Raw genomic sequence first — 20,141 nt, 5'->3', positions numbered from 1 at the left:
GCCCATCTACACTATTCCCTTATCGTCCATATGTCTATCCAATGACCATTTGAATGCCCTTGGTATTGGCGCGTCCACTACTGGTGCAGGCAGGGCATTCCACGCCCTTACTACTCTCTGAGTAAAGAACCTACCTCTGACATCTGTCTTATATCTATCACCCCTCAATTTAAAGCTATGTCCCCTCGTGCTAGACATCACCATCTGAGGAAAAAGGCTCTCACAGTCCACCCTATCCAATCCTCTGATCATCTTGTATGCCTCAATTAAGTCACCTCTTAACCTTCTTCTCTCTAACGAAAACAGCCTCAAGTCCCTCAGCCTTTCCTCATAAGATCTTCCCTCCATACCAGGCATCATCCTGGTAAATCTCCTCTGCACCCTTTCCAATGCTTCCACATCCTTCCTATAATGCGGCGACCAATAATTGCACGCAATACTCCAAATGCGGCAGCACCAGAGTTTTGTACAGCTGCAACATGACCTCATGGCTCCGAAACTCAATCCCTCTACCAATAAAAGCTAACACACCGCACGCCTTCTTAACAACCATCTCAACCTGGGTGGCATCTTTCAGGGATCTATGTACATGGACACCGAGATCTTTCTGCTCATCCACACTGCCAAGAATCTGACCATTAGCCCAGTACTCTGTCTTCTTGTTATTCCTTCCAAAATGAATCACCTCACACTTTTCTGGATTAAACTCCATTTGTCACCTCTCAGCCCAGCGCTGCAGCTTATCTATGTCCCTTGTAACTTATAACATTCTTCTGCACTGTCCACAACTCCACCGACTTTAGTGTCATCTGCAAAGTTACTCACCCATCCTTCTACGCCCTCCTCCAGGTCATTTATAAAAATGACAAACAGCAGTGGCCCCAAAACAGATCCTTGTGGTCGACCACTAGTAACTGGACTCCAGTCTGAACATTTCCAATCAACCACCACCCTTTGTCTTCTTCCAGCTAGCCAATTATTGATCCAAACTGCTAAATCACCCTGAATACCATGCCTCTGTATTTTCTGCAGTAGCCTACCGTTGGGAACCTTATCAAACGCTTTACTGAAATCCATATACAACTGCTTTACCCTCAACCACCTGTTTGGTCACCTTCTCAAAGAACGCAATAAGGTTTGTGAGGCACGACCTACCCTTCACAAAACCATGTTTACTATCTCTAATCAAATTATTCCTTTCCAGTTGATTATACATCCTATTTCTTACAAACCTTTCCAAGATTTTGCCCACAACAGAAGTAAGGCTCACTGGTCTATAGTTACCGGGGTTGTCTCTACTCCCCTTCTTGAATAAGGGGACAACATTTGCTATCCTCCAGTCTTCTGGCACTATTCCTGTAGACAAGGATGACTTGAAGATCAAAGCCAAAGGCTAAGCAATCTCCTCCCTAGCTTCCCAGAGAATCCTAGGATACATCCCATTCAGCCCAGGGGACTTATCTATTTTCACACTTTCCAGAATTGCTAACACCTCTTCCTTATGAATCTCAAGCCCTTCTAGTCTAGTAGCCTGAATCTCCGTATTCTCCTCGACAACATTGTCTTTTTCCTGTGTGAATACTGACGGAAAATATTCATTCAGCACCTCTCCTATCTCCTCGGACCCCAAGCACAACTTCCCACTACTGTCCTTGACTGGCCCTACTCTTACCCTAGTCATTCGTTTATTCCTGACATATCTATAGAAAGCTTTAGGGTTATCCTTGATCCTACCTGCCAAAGACTTCTCATGTCCCCTCTTGGCTCTTCTTAGCTCTCTCTTTAGGTCCTTCCTAGCTAACTTGTAACTCTCGAGCGCCCTAACTGAACCTTCATGTCTCATCTTTACATAAGCCTCCTTCTTCCTCTTGACAAGTGTTTTGACTGCTTTAGTAAACCACGGTTCCCTTGCTCGAACACTTCCTCCTTGCCTGACAGATACATACTTATCAAGGACACGCAGTAGCTGTTCCTTGAACAAGCTCCACATTTCCATTGTGCCCATCACCTGCAGTTTTCCTCTCCATCCGATGCATCCTAAGTCTTGCCTCATCGCATCATAATTGCCTTTCCCCCAGATATAACTCTTGCCCTGCGGTATATACCTATCACTTTCCATCACTAAAGTAAACGTAATTGAATTGTGGTCACTATCACCAAAGTGCTCACCTACCTCCAAATCTAACGCCTGTTCTGGTTCATTACCCAGTACCGAATCCAATATGACCTCGACTCTCATTGGCCTATCTACATACTGTGTCAGGAAACCCTCCTGCACACATTGGACAAAAATGGACCCATCTAAAGTACTCGAACTATAGCGTTTCCAGTCAATATTTGGGAAGTTAAAGTCCCCCATAACAACTACCCTGTTGCTTTCGCTCCTATCCAGAATCATCTTTGCAATCCTTTCCTCTACATCTCTGGAACTTTTCGGAGGCCTATAGAAAACTCCTAACCGTGTGATCTCTCCTTTCATGTTTCTAACCTCAGCCCATACTACCTCAGTAGATGAGTCCTCATCAAACATCCTTTCTGCCACCGTAATACTGTCCTTGACTAACAATGCCACCCCTCCCTCTCGTTTACCACCTTCCCTGAGCTTACTGAAATATCTAAACCCCGGCACCTGCAACAACCATTCCTGTCCCTACTCTATCCATGTCTCCGAAATGGCCACAACATCGAAGTCCCACGTACCAACCCATGCCACAAGTTCACCCACCTTATTCCGGATGCTCCTGGCATTGAAGAAGATGCACTTTAAACCACCTTCCTACCTGCCGGTACACTCCTGTAACTTTGAAGCCTTACTCATGACCTCACTACTCTCAACCTCCTGTATGCTGGAGCTACAATTCAGGTACCCAAGCACCTGCTGAACTAGTTTAAACCCTCCCGAAGAGCATTAGCAAATTTCCCCCCCAGGATATTGGTACCCCTCATGTCCAGGTGTAGACCATCCCGTTTGTAGTGGTCCCACCGACCCCAGAATGAGCCCCAATTATCCAGAAATCTGAAACCCTCCCTCCTGCACCATCCCCGTAGCCATGTGTTCAACTCCTCTCTCTTCCTATTCCTCATCTCACTATCACGTGGCACGGGTAACAACCCAGAGATAATAACTCTTTGTCCCAGATCTAAATTTCCACCCTAGCTCCCGGAATTCCTGCCTTACATCCCTATCCCTTTTCCTACCTATGTCATTGGTACCTATGTGGACCACGATTTGGGGCTGCTCCCCCTCCCTATTAAGGATCCCGAAAACACGATCCGAGACACCACACACCCTGGCACCTGGGAGGCAACACACCAACCGCGAGTCTCTCTCATTCCCACAGAATCGCCTACCTATCCCCCTAACTATGGAGTCTCCAATGACTAATGCTCTATTCCTCTCCCCCCTTCCCTTCTGAGCAACAGGGACAGACTCTGTGCCAGAGACCTGTATCCCATGGCTTACCCCTGGTAAGTCTCTTCCCCCCCCCCCCCCCCCCCAACAGTATCCAAAGCGGTATACTTGTTACTAAGAGGAACGACCACAGGGGATCCCTGTACTAACTGCTTCCTCCTGGCCCCTCTCACCGTCACCCACCTATCTTTATTCTTCGGAGTAACTACATTACGGAAGCCTCTATCTATGACCACCTCTGCCTCCCAAATGATCCGAAGTTCCTCCAGCTCCAGTTCCCTAATGCGGTTTCTGAGGATCTGGAGAGGGGTGCACTTCTCACAGATGAACTCAGCAGGGATACAGACGGCGTCCCTCACCTCAAACATTCTGCAAGAGGAATATTGCACTACCTTCTCTGCCATCCCGTCTAGATAAAAAAAAGAAAGAGCTTACCTGTTATTCACTCCCCTTCTCAGCAAGCACTCACTCAGCAACCTCTGCGCCCCACACGATAACACCTGAGGGAAAATCAAAGAAAAACTACTTACCAGTCACCAGCCAATCCTTACCTGCAGGCTGTGACGTCAGGGTTCAACTTCTTTTGACTTCTACCTGCTCTCAAGCCTTCCTCTTGATCTTTACAGTGGTTGATTTGTTTTTTTGGTTAGAGGAGGGGGTGGGGAGGGAAACACTGAAGAAGTGTTTTGGGTTTAAGTGTCACTTGACAACAGCTCCTCCACCAATCATCTTCAAGTTAGGGTGAGCACACGGACGTATGCAAATTTCCCCCGCAACAGCCAATCAGCAGCTCTGCTCTACTCCCCTCTGCTGGATGCTTGTCTTCACTTGAACAGCTCGGGTCTCTTGCTCAGGTGCACCTTCAAGTTAGGGTGAGGACACGGGTGTATGCAAATTTCCCCCGCAACAGCCAATCAGCAGCATGGGTTTCTTGCTCGGGTACACCTTCAAGTTAGGGTGAGCACATGGACGTATGCAAATTTCCCCCGCAACAGCCAATCAGCACTCCGCTCTAGTGCCCTCTGCTGGAGTGTAGGTTAACATTGACCTTAAACTGAATTTGACCAGCCATATAAATATTGTGGTCGCGATTTCCCCAAAAGGAAACAAGGTCCTCGCGCAAGCGCATTTAACCACGTGATTACTGAAGGGGCCTGAGCGAGGAACACGTGGCTGAGACCACAGTTAGCCCTTGTACAGCTGGGAGCTCCGCGCTCCAGAACTCCCCATTGTAGCGAGGGATCAATACGACATTTTTTAATGGCAAAACAATCCTCGACCACCCCAGCCCAGCCCAAACGCACTATGGGAGGGGCCTCGGCACCCCACAACATCCAAGCCGGGCAACCACGGCCCAATCAGGTGCACACAAAAAAACTTCCAGCTTGACACCTTGGCAGTACCAACCTGGCACCCTGACAGTACCCATGCCAGCTGGCAGTACCACCTGGGCACCTTGGCAGTGCCAGGCTGGAACCGCCGTGCCCAAAGCACATGCAGCTGAGGGTCTCCGATCCTCTGGGAGACCCGTACGAGTGCCATTCCGTCTGGTTCCTGTCTGTGGGGATCAGTTCTGAAAGGAGTTCGCTTGAGGTCTCTGAGGCAAAGACTTTAAATCCCAAAGCCTCGTGTACCTCGGGAATCTGCACATTCGAGTGAGGCTTACTGCCTCGCTCTAATATACAGGTTTGTCAAAAAGTGATTCCACCCATTGTGGGCGGAATTCACATTGCAACATCGCGCTAAATCCCATTGGATCTCGCGAGGCGTGGCAAACCAGGTAGATCCCGTGAGTGGGGTCTCCCAGCTTTCAACGGCCACACTGTGCCCAGTGAGCTGCTTTTTGGGAGCATCATGGCCGTTAGATCGCGCCCTCTGACAACAAGAACAGATCAGATGCTAAGAATCCTGTGGCGGGTAACACCTCCTGACTCCTCAAAGCTTGACCACAATCTACAGGGCACAAGTCAATAATATGATGGAATACTCTCCACTTGCCTGGATGAGTGCACCTCCAACACCATACAAAAGGCTTGACACCAGCCAGAACAAACCATTGGCGCTACATCCACAATCATCCATTCTCTCCATCATCGACGCACAGTAGCAGCAGTGTGTATCCCATCTACAAGATGTACTGCAGGAACTCACCAAGGCTCCTTAGATAGCACCTTCCAAACCCACAATTACTACCATCTAGAAGGACAAGGGCAGCAGATACATGGGAACACATTCAATTGGAAGTTCCCCTCCAAGCCAAACACCATTCTGACTTTGAAATAGTGCATGGTTCCTTCACTGTCACTGGGTGAAAATCGTAGAACTCCTCCCTCAGAGTACAGTGGGTGTACATGGACTGCAGCAGTTCAAGCAGGCAGCTCATCATCAGCTTCCCAAAGGCAATTAGGATGGGCAACAAATGCGACCTAGCCAGCGACGCCCATATTTCATGAATGAATGAATGTTTTTGAAACTTAAGTTGCCTCTGATGGGGCAAGGGCGGGTGCCCGTCCCCATGTAAAAGTGCTAGGATGTCAGAGTGGACAGGAGTTGAGTGAGAAGGCCATCAAAATGTTTTACAGCCATCAGCTGCCGATAGATCCTCCAACTGGGGAATGTAAAATTCTGCCCCTTTTTCTTTAGTGGTCCTTCTCTGTAATTATAATCACATTCTCTCATCTTGCATAGTTATGGACAAATCCTCTTTTGTTTTCGCTCAATGTTTTTTCTCATCTGCAGCTTACTTTGGTAACGGGTGAAACGTTCAACTCTTCCCTTTAAACCTTCAGTTTCCCTACTCTCAAGTAAAATGGCAGAATACCTTTAACAGAATGATATGCCATCAATGAACACACAACGAGTGGTGAACGTAACTGAGGCTTTAATAAACTAAACAGAAAGCCTCCTGGCCTCGGATCCCGAACTGAGGCAGCAGTGGAGACTAGCCACCTTTATACCTAGCCCGAGGGGAGGCGGAACCAGCAGGCAGTGGTTTACCACATTACATACAAAACAGTGGCAGTTTACCACAATACACATATTATATACTACTGTGGTTCGGCGCCAGCAGGGACAAGCCCAGGCATGTAACAATACAACAGTACAATACAATACAGTGGTTTACCACACAGAATAATTTCTTTAAAGTTGTAAAATTGGATTTACTGCTAAGAGTGAAAAATATCTCTTTAATTTCTCATCCGTTCAGTCTGACCGCTAACTACCCAATGAAACATTTGACCCTTAATACAACACATTATTTAGATAAATTGTATAGTCCAAGATCTTGAATTATTTGGTGCATGACCGTGTGATTATCTTGAACTGTCATTAAAAGCATCATAAATATGTTGATTTAATACCAGTTGCTGCAGCTCTATACAACTCTAATCAGCGGGGTTTTTTTTGCCAGTTCCTTAAAACAATATTTTGCAACTCAGTTGGAATGCACTACTGCCTTTAATATCCCAAGTGGTCCAGTTTTTCTCCTTTCATGGTTGGTTGTTCCATTCCGTCTCAGCGCGCAATAATGACGGAGTACTGCATTGTTGGTGGTATCGTGTTTCGAATTAGATGTTAAACCCAGGCTCCATCTGCCTCTTCAAGTATACATTATAAAAGAGAAATTCCAAACCTCTATTCAAAAAACAGCATTGAGTCACCTGTTCTGCTGGCCAACACTGATCAGTCAGCCAACTCAGTCATAAAACATCTAATCTGATCATGCATTAATTTTCTGGAACTTTGTACAGCGATTTGACTGCTGCATTTGCCTACATGTTAATATTGACAGCACATTGTTTGTGAAGTGGTTTAAGATATCAGAAGGCAATGGCCTGTTTTTTTTTCATTATTTTTCTGCCTGTCATCTTGCTATCTCTCTTTCTTGCTGCTCTGCTCTGTGACTTGGGCAATTTCACATAGAAAGTGAATTAGGTAATCTAGGGGACCGTTCACTTGCAGCACAAAACAGGTATTGGTCCTGTATCTTGTCTGCTGCTGTTATCAGCTGTCGACATTGCTGTCTGCCCGAGGAGTTCCTCCATCTGAATATTGTTGCCATTTCCAGGGACTGCATGCAAGATTTTGTTTATCTTTCGGTGAGGCGTGATTATCCAGTTTCTCTCAGCTCCCAATCATCTCCAAGACTGTAGAAAGAATTTTGCACGACACATGGACAACACTACCGGAGATTCCCAACTCTGCATTGTTCACCTTTGTCTAAGGTCAAGGAGACTCAAATGATTGGGGGTGGGGGGAGAAAGGTTTCCTAGCCCATCCTGCAGGCAAGATCTTCCAGTCCCACTGAAAGTGGTGTCTCCCCCCCCCCCCACACACACACACACACACACACAGTGGGTTCCCCAGCAGCGGGGGTGCCAAGCAAAATGTCATAGACCAGAAGATCCCACCAGGTGAGTCGCCTCGGCCACCAGAAAACATGCTGGGCTGGGGTATCCCGTCTTCAGAGTTTAGTTGCTTGAAGACTCAATTAGAATGTATAAATGTAGGTTGAGCCCACAAGTCTAACTTTGCCAGCTCTCACACTCTTGAGAGAGAATTAAAGTCATAGAATATAAATTAAGTATGAAATTCAAGCTAAAAGATCTTGGGCAAGATCTATAGGTCGCATTGTGCCTGACAGGCAGCGCAGCGCAGCGCAACGTCACCAGTTGATGCAGGAGATCCCTCTTCTGGGATCTACCCAGCTCGCCATGCCTCGCGAGATCTAATGCGATCTCGCACGATGTGTTGTGAATCCCATCCATCGTGGTCGGGATCACTTTTGAGCAAATCTACATATTAGAGTGAGACTGCTAGTCTCACTCTAATATGCATTCCCACGATCCATCCAAGGCGTGGGATCGAACTCCCTCGCCTTAGGGACCGCGGGCAAGCGGCGTTCATTGCTGGTTTCCACAAACGGGGACCAGATGGAACGGCACTCGTGGGGACCTCAGGGGATCGGGGGACCTCAGGGGATCGGAGGCCCTCGGGTGCTTGCCCGCTCGGCAGGGTGGCACCCTGGAAGTTATTTATATTAATGATTTGGATGAGAATTTAGGAGGCATGGTTGATAAGTTTGCAGATGACACCAAGATTGGTGGCATAGTGGACAGTGAAGAAGGTTATCTAGGATTGCAATGGGATCTTGATCAATTGGACTAGTGGGCCGATGAATGGCAGATGGAGTTTAATTTAGATAAATGTGAGGTGAAGCATTTTGGTAGATCAAATCAGGGCAGGACCTACTCAGTTAATGGTAGGGAGTGGGGGAGAGTTAAAGAACAAAGATATTGAGGAGTACAGATTCATAGCTCCTTGAAAGTGGAGTCACTAGTGGACAGGGTGGTGAAGAAGGCATTTGCCTTGCTTGGTGTCATTGGTCAGAACATTGAATACAGGAGTTGGGACGACCTGTTGAAAGTTGTACAAGACATTAGTAAGGCCACACTTGGAATACTTTGTACAGTTCTGATCACCCTATTAGAGAAAGGATATTAAACTAGGAAGAGTGCAGGAAACAATTACTGGGATGCTACCGGGACTTAATGGTTTGAGTTATAAGGAGAGACTGGGACGTTTTTCCCTGGAGCGTAGGAGGCTTCGGGGTGAGCTTTTGGAGGTCTATAAAATAACGAGGGGCCTAGATAAGGTAGAGGGCATAGGTTTAAGGCAAGAGGGGAGAGATACAAAAGGTCCAGAGGGGCATTTTTTTCACACAGAGGGTGGTGAGTGTCAGAGGCCAGAGTGCCAGAGACAGGAGTAGAGGCAGGTACAATTTTGTCTTTTAAAAAGCATTTAGACAGTTATATGGGAAAGCTGAGTATAGAGGGTTATGGGCCAAATGCAGGCAATTGGGACTAGCTTAGTGGTTAAAAACTGGGCGTCATGGACAAGTTGGGCCAAAGGGTCTGTTTTCATGCTGTAAACCTCTATGACTCTTAAGTGCCTGACACTGCCAAGGTGCCAGGCTAGCATTTTACCTGCGCTGAGGTTCGGGCCGTGTGGGTGCAGGGTGGTGGTGTGGGGGGGGGGGCCTGGGGCCTGAGGCCTGAGGACTTCCCTATCTGGGTGGGGGGTGGGCGGGCTGAGGATGCCCTTATCTGTGAGTTGAGGCTTGGGCGTGCGTTTGGGGTTCGCACTGGTGGGTTCGAGAGATCGGGGATCTTATCCTACACTGAGGAGTTCTGGCAAGCAGAGGTCCTCTGTGCAGGAAACGGAACTAAGTGTGGCCTCGACTGCATGTTCCCTGCTGAGGCCCCTAATCTACCCGAATGGCCGTTCAATAGAGTGGTGTATTATGAGCACCAGGGAACACCCACGCTACAGGACTCTGTTCCCATTCAGGTAGATCGTGCCCATTGTTTCCAAACTCTAAATATATTTCATTCCAGCTAAGTAACGTTGGATGGAATTAATGCAGCCTGATTTGAGGAAATGCAAGTAACCAAACGCTACCAATTGGTCCAGCCAATTTTCCAAAATTCGATCTAAGTCATTCTAAATCCCCTCACAGGCGATTGAGAAAAAGATGATTGAAGGTGAGAAATGTATCTCCAACATTAGTAATTGTAGTTTTAATGGAGGCACATTGGGGGTGCAGCTGATTTACTCTGCTGTAGGGAGGTGGATTCCTAATTTAAATATTTTACCAGGTCACATGGCCTAATTGCTAGCTTTTTGAAAAAATATTTAATGCCTACAAGCAGTGTTTCCCAGCGCTAGAGAAACTGCAGCTGAAAAGAAAGGAGAAAAAACAGATCCAATATTTGAATGTGAACGCTTTGACAACACTGCCTGGGGGAGAAGTATACCCCCCCCCCCCCCCACCCCCCCCCCCCCCCAACCCATTAACTCAAACGATCAGAGACCTGCTGTCAGGACCCCTGCCCCCCCCCAATGCATTCAGAATCCCTCGATCTCTCTACAGCCGTGCCCCACCTCGTTACATATCCAGTAATGCACCAACTCTGTCCTTCCCACCACACCCATAGCAGAACCTGAAGGAAGCATTTACTTCCAGGTTTTTCAAACCACTATATAGCTCCATACCCCTTCCACCCACTCCCGGAAATCTCAGGGCCCATGGCTCTCTGAGATAGATTGTCAACTTACTGCCCAGCAAAGATCTGCCACCTTTGCAGCAATGGCCTAATTTTCTTAACTTTGAAATTAGAGAGTTGTGCGTTAGTAATCAAACATTTCTTTACAGCTCCAATTAGCCATATGGCCAAGGAATTAAGTGACTGGGAGAGCATTGATTATGAGTGGCTGAGGTATAGTTTTAGTGACTGGTGTAATAAACATCAGCAGAGGGATCAATTAGCTATAGTTTAGGAGAGATGTTTAGGAAGATAAGCTGTTAATAAAGGTATTCCTCAAAGGATTCAGGAACAGGTAGGTTGGTTTGCAGAAAGTAAACAACTTTGAAGTAAACAACCAGGATTGTTTATGTGTATAGACTGTTTTCAATGGATTCAAGAACAGATAAAGCATGAGGTCATGTATCTTTGATGTCAGCAAACTAAGGTGCATAAAGGAACATTCGTTCCAACCACTGGAGAGTTCAAAATGTAACTCTTGCTTTGTGTGTGATGGATTGATCTGCGTGCAAGTAATGCCTGTTCCATCAATTGTCTTGTGCTTACTTAAAGCAGGTTTTGAACCACACATCAAAAAAGGAGTTGACGAACAATTAATTTGACGTACACTGATCAGCAGGTTGAAAAATCAACATATTCCCCATGAGCTGCAGCACCCCATCATCAGGCTCGAATCAGGGTCAGAAGCGGGCATTGTGCAGGGAAACAGCAACTCGTTGTGAGTCGCCCCAAATTAGTCAATTAATGTTCAAAGGGCTGGCTCATCATCCAGTTGAGGATGGCAGGTGAACCCTCTGAGCTGGAGGGCAAAGAGAACCAGCAGTTGGATCCTCTTTCAGATAAGTGTTGGCACGGGTACCCCCAAAATGGACACCCCCATCCCTCCAATCTTTCGATATTTAAAATAAAAAGACCATTCCAGCCAGGCAACAACGGCAGAAGGAGGTGTTTGGAGTGCCTTCACATGTCGCCTGTGGCTGCTGCTGAGCCGAGGCAAGCAGGAGGAGCTGCCAGGCAGCTGTACTATCCCCTCACCACCTGCAGGGGCCTGCAGGCCAAATGGAAAATCCCAGTCGGCTTACAGCAATTAGTCGTAGGCAGCTATTAACAAGTTCAATTAGGTACTCGCAGCTTGTGGGCGGGTCGATCTTCCACCTCTGGGTAATGGCCCTGGTGGGGTGGGATGGAGTCAGGCAACCACCAAGCAGGCACGTGGCACAAGGTTTTACACCTGTCTGCCTTCATTCCCACCTCTCTAACGGGGGGCGAAATTGTCCGGCTGTTGTGAATTCTCTTTTCACGCCAGCAGCGCGGGTTTCTCGGCGGTATGGGGTGGCTTCAACGGGAAATCCCATTGACAAGCGGCAGGAGAAGAGAAGCCCGCCACCAGCGAATGGTGCACCACCAAGAATTACACGGCTCGGGGACCGAAGAATCGCGCCCAATGTCTCAGTGTCCATCCAAACATCTCTATCACAAAAATTCTTCTTTTTTCTTAAATTTTACAGTACCCAATTCAGATATACCGCTTTGGATACTGTTGAGCAGGTTGACCTCTCAGGGGAAACAGCAACAGCCAAATTAGTTGCACCACGGTTGGTTCTGCTGCAGAGGGGAGGGAAAAAAATCTGGAAATGCAATAGTTATAGGGGATTCAATTGTAAAGGGAATAGATAGGCGTTTCTGTGGCCGCAAATGAGGCTCCAGGATGGTATGTTGCCTCCCTGGTGCTAGGGTCAAGGATGTCTCGGAGTGGTTACAGGACATTCTGGTGGGGGAGTGTGAACAGCCAGTGGTCGTGGTACACATCGGTACCAACGACATAGGGAAAAAAGGGATATGGTCCTAAAAGCAGAATATAAGGAGTTAGGAAGAAAGTTGAGAAGTCGTACCTCTAAGGTAGTGATCTCAGGATTACTACCAGTGCCACGTGCTAATCAGAGTAGAAATAGCAAGATAAATGGGATAAATAGGTTGCTGAAGGGATGGTGTGAGGGGGAGGGTTTCAGATTCCTGGGGCATGGGACTGGTTCTGGGGGAGGTGGGACCAATACAAACTGGACGGGGTTACACCTGGGCAGGACGGGACTGATGTTCTAGGCGCAGTATTTTCTAGAGTGGCTGGGGAGTGTTTAAACTAATATGGAAGGGGGTGGGAACCTACGCAAGGAGTCAGAGGAGGAGGAAATAAGAACAAAAACAAAAGACAGAAAGAGGAATAAGAAAAGCGAGAGGCAGATAAATCAAAAGCCAGATTCAAACAAGGCCACAGTGAAAAATATTGGGAACGAGACTAGTAATATTAAAAAGGCCCGCTTTAAGGCTTTGTGCCTTAACGTGCAGAGCATTCGCAATAAAGTAGATGAACTAATCATGCAAATAGACGTGGACCGATATAGTCGGAATTGCGGAGACGGGGCTGCAGGGACCAGAGATGGCAACTGAACGTCGAGGGATATTCAGTATTTTGGAAAGACAGACAAAAAGGAAAAGGCGGTGGGGTTGCATTGCTGGTCAAGGAGGAAATTAACACAATAGTGAGGGGGGATATTAGCTCTGACAATGCAGAATCTGTATGGGTAGAACTGAGAAACAGCAAGGGGCAAAACACGTTAGTGGGTGTCATATATAGACCCTCAATCTGCAGTGATATTGTTGGGAATGGCATTAAAAAGGAAGTTAGAGGCCCATACGATAAAGAAACAACTGTAACTCTGGGTGATTTTAATCTGCACATAGATTGGGAAAATCAAATTAGCCATAATACCATCGAGGAGGAATTCCTGGAGTGTATGCAGGATGGTTTTCTGCAATATGTTGAGGAGCCAACTAGAGAACAGGCCATCCTAGACTGGGTACTGAGTAATGAGAACAAAATCATTGGTAATCTAGTTGTGCGAGACCCCTTGGGGATGAGCAATCATAATATGATAGAATTTTTCATCAAGATGGAGAGTGAATTGGTTGGTTCTGTGATGAGTGTCCTGAATCTTAACAAAGGAAACTACAATGAAATGAGGCGTGAGTTGGCTATGATCGATTAGGGAATGTTACTTAAAGGGATGACAGTGGATAGACAATGGCAAACATTCAAAGATGGCATGGAGGAACTGCAACAATTGTTTATTCCTGTCTAGCACAAAATTAAAATGGGAACGGTGGTCGATCCTTGGCTTGCAAGGGAAATTAGGGATAGTATTCGATCCAAAGAAGTAGCATACAAATTGGCCAAGAAAAACAACAGGTCTGAGGATTTGGAACTCTTTAGAATTCAGCAAAGAAGGACCAAGGGATTGATTAAGAAGGGGAAAATAGAGTACGAAAGTGTGCTCGCAGAGAACATAAAAACTGACTGTAAAAGTTTCTATTGGCTCGTGAAGAGAAAAAGATTGGTGAAGACAAATGTAGGTCCCTTACAGTCAGAAACAGGGGAATGCATAATAAGGGACAAAGAAATGGCTGAGCAACTAAATACATACTTTGGTTCTGTCTTCATAAATGAGGACACAAATAAGACACCAGAAATGTTGAGGGATGCAGGGTTTAGTGAGAGGGAGGAACTGAAGGTGATCAATGTCAGTAGAGAAATGGTGTTGGGGACATTGATGGGATTGAAGGCTGATAAATCCCAGGGCCTGATAATCTACAAATAGTGGATGCAATGGTGGTCATCTTTCAGGATTCTATAGTCTGCGGAACAGTTCCTGCAGATTGGAGGGTGGCTGATGTAACTCCACTATTTAAAAAGGGAGGTAGAGAGAAAGCATGGAGTTATAGACCAGTAAGCCTGACGTCAGTAGTGGGAAAATTCGAGAATCCATTATCAAAACTTTTATAGGAAAGCACTTAGAAAACAGTGGCAGGATCGGGCAGCGTCAGCATGGATTTATGAAGCGAAAATCACGCTTGACAAATCTACTGGAATTCTTCGAGGATGTAACGAGTAGAATTGATGAAAGGGAGCCAGTGGATGTGGGATTTTTGGACTTTCTTAAGGCTTTTGACAAAGTCCAGCATAAAAGATTAGCGTTTAAAATTAAAGCACATGGGATTGAGGGTAGTGTATTGAAATGGATAGAAAACTGGTTGGCAGACAGGAAACAAAGAGTAGGAATTAATGGGTCTTTTTCAAATTGGCAGGCAGACTAGTGGGGTGGCGCAGGGACCTGTGCTAGAACTTCAGCTAATCCCAATATATAATAATTTAGATGAGGGAACAAAATGTCATATCTCCAAATTTTCAGATGACACCAAGTTAGGTGGGAGGGTGAGCTGTGAGGAGGATGCAGAGATCCTTCAGTGTGATTTGGACAAGTTGAGTGAGTGGGAAAATGAATGGCAGATGCAGTATAATTTGGAGAAATGCTCGGTTATCCACTTTGGTGGTAAAAACAAGAAGGCAGACTATTATCTGAATGGCCATAAATTAGGAGAGGGGAACGCGCAACGAGACCTGGGTGTCCTCGTACATCAGCCACTGAAGGTAAGCATGCAGGTACAGCAGGTGGTAAAGAAGGCAAATGGTATGTTGGCCTTCATAGCGAGAGGATTTGTGTACATGAGCAGGGATGGCTTGCTGCAATTATATAGCGTCTTGGTGAGGCCACACCTGGAATACTATGTACAGTTTTGGTCTCCTTATCTGAGGAAAGATGTTCTTGCTACAGAGGGAGTGCAGTTAAGGTTTACCAGACTGATTCCTGGGATGGCAGGGCTGACGTACGAGGAGAGATTGAATTGGTTATGATTGTATTCGCTGGAGTTCAGAAGAATGAGGGGGGATCTCATAGAAACCGATAAAATTCTAACAGTACTGGACAGGGTAGATGCAGGAAGGATGTTCCCGATGGTGGGTGTGTCCAGAACCAGGGGTCACAGTCTTGAGGATACGAGGTAGACGATTTAGGACAGAGATGAGGAGAGATTTCTTCAGCCAGAGTGGCGAGCCTGTAGAATTCGTTACCACAGGAAGTAGTTGAGTCCAAAACATTGTATGGTTTCAAAAAGCACTTAGATATAGCACTTAGGGCGAAGGGGATTGAAGAATATGAAGGAAAGTGGTTTAGTCTATTGAATTGGATGATCAGCCATGATCATACTGAATGGCACAGCAGGCTTGAAGAGCCGAATGGCCTCCTCCTGCTCCTATATTTTTTTATGTTTCTAACCCAGTTGTGAATCTCTTCTGAAGTCCATCAAAATGTAATTGTGATCTCTACTGTTGATCACCACCATGATGGAATGTTAGCTACAATGAAACTACGCTTGGCTCTGCAGGAATTGCCACAATTTGCATTCTTCTATTTAATCTTAGGAAATGCCAAAAATAAAAACACATCACTGTTACATCTTCAGGGAGATTGTTATTGAGAGGACCAAGATTTACTAACATAAAGATCACACAGTTCCTTCTGACATCAACATTTGACAGTGATTTTGATCTGTACTTGCCAACTTCCTGTGTTGTTCACAGGCAAAAGGGAAAGATGTCTCCTCTCTGCTCTAATTGTCTCTGTGATTTTTATTTTCATCTTTGGATGTGTGTCACTGTCAGCCCACAGAAAGAATGGTTCTGACTTTACTAAAAAGTAAAACATTTTCATCTCAAACCCCCAGGAAGTTACAGATTAACCACTGCATCTTGCCTCAGCTCCTGAATTATTTACTCTGACTGCCTCCATTTTTAAAAAATACAGAAAATGCCCATAAAATGGTATATACCAGAGGTAAATTGTCGACCACATCTCATTTCAGTTTTAAATTTCTTTAATAATGATATTTTCCTCTGTTGGAAGTATTTAAGTAATATCTTTCTCTTTCAATTATTTAAAATTAAGCAAAAGATTTGTTTTAAATCCCAACTTCCCTTGCCAGGAACATTTAATCATGGAAGTGGTGCATTTGGATTTGATTTATTGTCACGTGTACCGAGGTACAGTGAAAAGTATTGTTCTGCGTACAGTCCAGACAGATCGTTCCATACATTTAAAAAAACATAGGACATACGATAAATACACAATGTAAATACATAGACACAGACATCGGGAGAAGCATGCTGAGTGTAGTACTACTAAGTAGAGAAGATGTTTGGAGAGATCAGTTCAGTCCATAAGAGGTTCATTCAGGAGCCTGGTAACAGTGGGGAAGACGCTGTTTTTGAACCTGCTAGCGCGTGTTCTCAGACTTTTGTAAGATGTTAAATTAAAGTTGTACCCTAACTAGATCATCAAATATATTTTCCAATGTCTGTGATCTCCCTGTGCTGGTCAGCAATTACTTTCTTTACAAAAGCCAACCATAAGGAGGTTTGTATTCTGCACTGGCTACTGATTTTCTGGCATCCTTCTGAAACTTGGTTAAATTTATTACTTGAAAAAGGCACCCATGTTTTTATAGATATAATTACGGCTCCGTTAGCCATTTTGCTGCATTATTACCAGCTAATATTGTGTCATTTGCTCGGTGATCAACTGTTAGCGGATCAATGTGAACCTCACCTTGTTAATTAAACACACTACAAGCATGCATTGCAGTATATCATCACAGTTATGAAGCTCATCAGATTTTGTTTTGGGATTGTCTTTAATTTAGGATAAAAAGAAGAGGCCATGTGATCTGTTCTAAAGTCTGCCTAACAGCAAGCTGAGTTTGATTGTTAGAGATTAAAGGCGCGCAAGATTGTTTCACTGAAAAGAAGACGCAAGGTGTTTGCATTTGGAGAATATGGCAGCAGCCTGTGTACTAACAGTGGATAGACTGAGGTTCCAAAGTCCCAGAAAAGTGTTGAGAATATTGGGTTGTAAATGCTTGTGCTTTAAATTATCCATTTACTTCCAAGATAAAAGAGAGTTTAGGCATCAATGATAGCTAATAAGCATTTCTACCTGGATACAAAGCCCATGTGATTCATGTTGCCATGGCAATGGGCATTGAGATGTGCTGTAAAGAGGAAGCCTTGTGATATCTGGTTACAAGCTTTCCTAAAATTCCATAGACAGGTTAGCTTGCTGGGCTTTGGGAGAGAGCGCGGCTAGAGGCCAAAGATCTCTTTTGTTCACTGCAGGAACGAGGGTGGGAGCTCACACTCGGGATTGAAAAGACCAAAGAATTAAAATGAGGTTGAAAGATTCATTTAACTTGCGCTAGAGAAGGAATCTTGCTCGCGGTTGGGGGGGACCTGACTGTAAATGGCAATTTTGAGAGGACATTTTACCAGTCTGAGAAAAGAAAGAATAGAAGTAAATACTCAGCAACTAAGTATCACTTTGGACTTGTTCCAGGAGAATTGAATGTCTACTTAAAGGACAGTGCAGGGTTTATCTGTAAGATGTATTTTTTTCAGTTGTCCGAGAAATAAAAAGAAGCATCTCTGTTCTGTAAATTATGTTCTTTAGTCAAAAGTACTTTTAGTTTTCTGTTAGAGTAAAAGTCTTAAAACGTGAAATTTATGTTGTGTTATCTTTTCAGCTACTGGCTAGAAGGTCAAATTTCTTATTTTAAAAAGTTATCCATCTCTACAGGGATTATAATACATAGATTACATTTTCCCTCTCATGAAGACCAAATATTTCCATTTTCATAAAGTATAATTTAAATCGAAGGAAACAATAGATGAAATTCAACTTTTTCACTGACTAAGACGTGCAGCATTGGATTGACCAGCTGTTTTATAATGGTCCAGTTTTCAATGGGCACTTATGCAGGTAGGTAGGGTATAAAATTGGCAGCTGATTCATTAGTTTTGCTTTGCATCCCTGTTCCCATCAAAGTTGAATTTCAGCCCAATGTCTCTGCATCATTTTTCTTTACTACTTAAGAGAAGATTTAGTTGCCATCTGTTAACAATATTGTAGAGTTGGTGGCAAGAAGTCTTCCAATTATTATTGTTAGTGAAGTGATAAATGTATTTTAGTGAAGTGATAAATGTATTCTTTTGAAACACTCATAGTGTCTAGTAGAGATAGCAAACATGGAAAATCTTTGACTTTGAGGCTCTTGAAGTAGCAGTTAGAAGAATCTTACCTTTTAGTACTTTGTTTTCTAAAATGCACAAAACTCTTGTGTTGCAGTCTTCAGAGTGGAATGAATCTGCAGATCTGTTTTGTTAATGATAGTGGAAGTGACAAGGACAGTGATGTTGATGATAGCAAGACTGAAACTAGCCTGGACACCCCGCTGTCTCCAATGGTAAGCGTAACTATTTACTGCATTAATCAATTCTACGAGAATCCGATATTAATGCCACACTTTTCATAATTGTGGAAATGACTTCTGTTACTTCCTGACCTTAATGCTTACTGACATGTCAATAGTTTCCTTGACTGAGAAGCACTTTCCATTTCAAAATGACCTCCTCCTCCTCAAAAAGCCTACTCATGACTCGCAATCACTCTATTTCTAACTTCCCCATCCTTTGTAAGATCCTTGAGTTCATCATCGCTTCCCAGATCTGGGGCAACTCTCCCACAACTCAATATTTGGGTCCTTACAGTCCACCTTGTGCCTTTCACACTAGATTGAACCTGACCTTGTTGTAATCACTAAGTATCCAGGATTATGTGATTGCTTGTTCTCCTTAACCTAATCATGGTAATCACAATACTTCATCACTCTATCCTCCCCTATTGGCTCTCCTTTTGCAGTTCAGCTCCACAAGTTGGCTTCTAGAAATATGCTGAGAGCACAAGTGAATTGTTCCACAACTTTCCTCTATTTCATGCTAGTGCCCATGTTGTCTGCTTTTCCTCCTATTAAATATTGGAAATACTGAAACCACTGGTTTTGGTTGCACTCTGTAACTTTGTTCTGTAGGCACCATCACGATACCACCCCCACCCCCTCTTTGGGCTCAAATGGGTTGAGTGCAACCTTAGTGTGGTGAACCATGTATTGCTACTATATATATATATATATATATATATTTACCGTTATTCGTTATTCGTCCTACTGTTCTGCACCATTGTATATATGTTCACTGTTGTTCTTATTCACTGTTACTTACTGTTGTTGTGTTGATGCTTCTGTCGGCTCCGCCTGTGGCTCCGCCCTCAGGGGAGGTATATAATCGGCAGACCTTTAGTCAGCTCTCAGTGCGGGAGCAGCAGCAGGCTGGCATACTTCTTAGCTTATTAAAACCACTGTTCTCTTCTACAACTCGACTCGTATGAATTGATGGTCCATCACTTGGGATTTGCACTTTGTATTCTATTCCTCACCAAGAACTTGCACTTCCTCTCCTCGACAGCACTTCCTCTCCTCAACATTACCTTTCTCCGCATCTACCAAATCCCCCTTATTGGCAAAACCTTTTCGTCACCATTTCGGCTTCACAGTGGAGAGATGAGCAATGCCCAACAGCTCTTCTCATTGGCATCCAGACCTTCACTATTCACAAACTCCCAACTCATCTAAAACTAAAACCCAGATCTCTCCTGCCCAGCAATTGAATATTCTTGCTGATCTACACTGGTCCCCTGGGCTGGAGCACATTGAATATTCATATTCCACCACAACCTCACCCTATCCTATCTCTGCAATCTGCTCCAGACTTCCTTAGACTTCAACTCTCTGATTTTAGTTTGCTTCACTGCAACTAAAGTGAATGAGGCTTCCACAGACTCAAA

At 44.8% G+C, this 20,141-nt stretch overlaps 1 protein-coding gene across 7 annotated transcripts in view; it reads left to right on the top strand.

The window, feature by feature from the left end:
• Window positions 1-20,141, top strand: part of schip1 (schwannomin interacting protein 1) — a 1,157,911-nt gene that overhangs the window by 1,087,055 nt on the left and 50,715 nt on the right. For all 7 annotated transcript variants that reach the window (XM_072474483.1, XM_072474485.1, XM_072474484.1 and 4 more), the window contains one exon: window positions 18,588-18,705. In XM_072474483.1, the coding sequence (XP_072330584.1) occupies window positions 18,588-18,705 (118 nt within the window). The remainder of the gene's footprint in view (window positions 1-18,587; window positions 18,706-20,141) is intronic.

Source organism: Scyliorhinus torazame, chromosome 14, assembly GCF_047496885.1.
Source record: "Scyliorhinus torazame isolate Kashiwa2021f chromosome 14, sScyTor2.1, whole genome shotgun sequence".
In the NCBI taxonomy this organism is placed as follows: Eukaryota; Metazoa; Chordata; class Chondrichthyes; order Carcharhiniformes; family Scyliorhinidae; genus Scyliorhinus; species Scyliorhinus torazame.
Note: the sequence above shows the minus strand (reverse complement) of the source record. Positions and strands in the feature narration are given on the sequence as shown.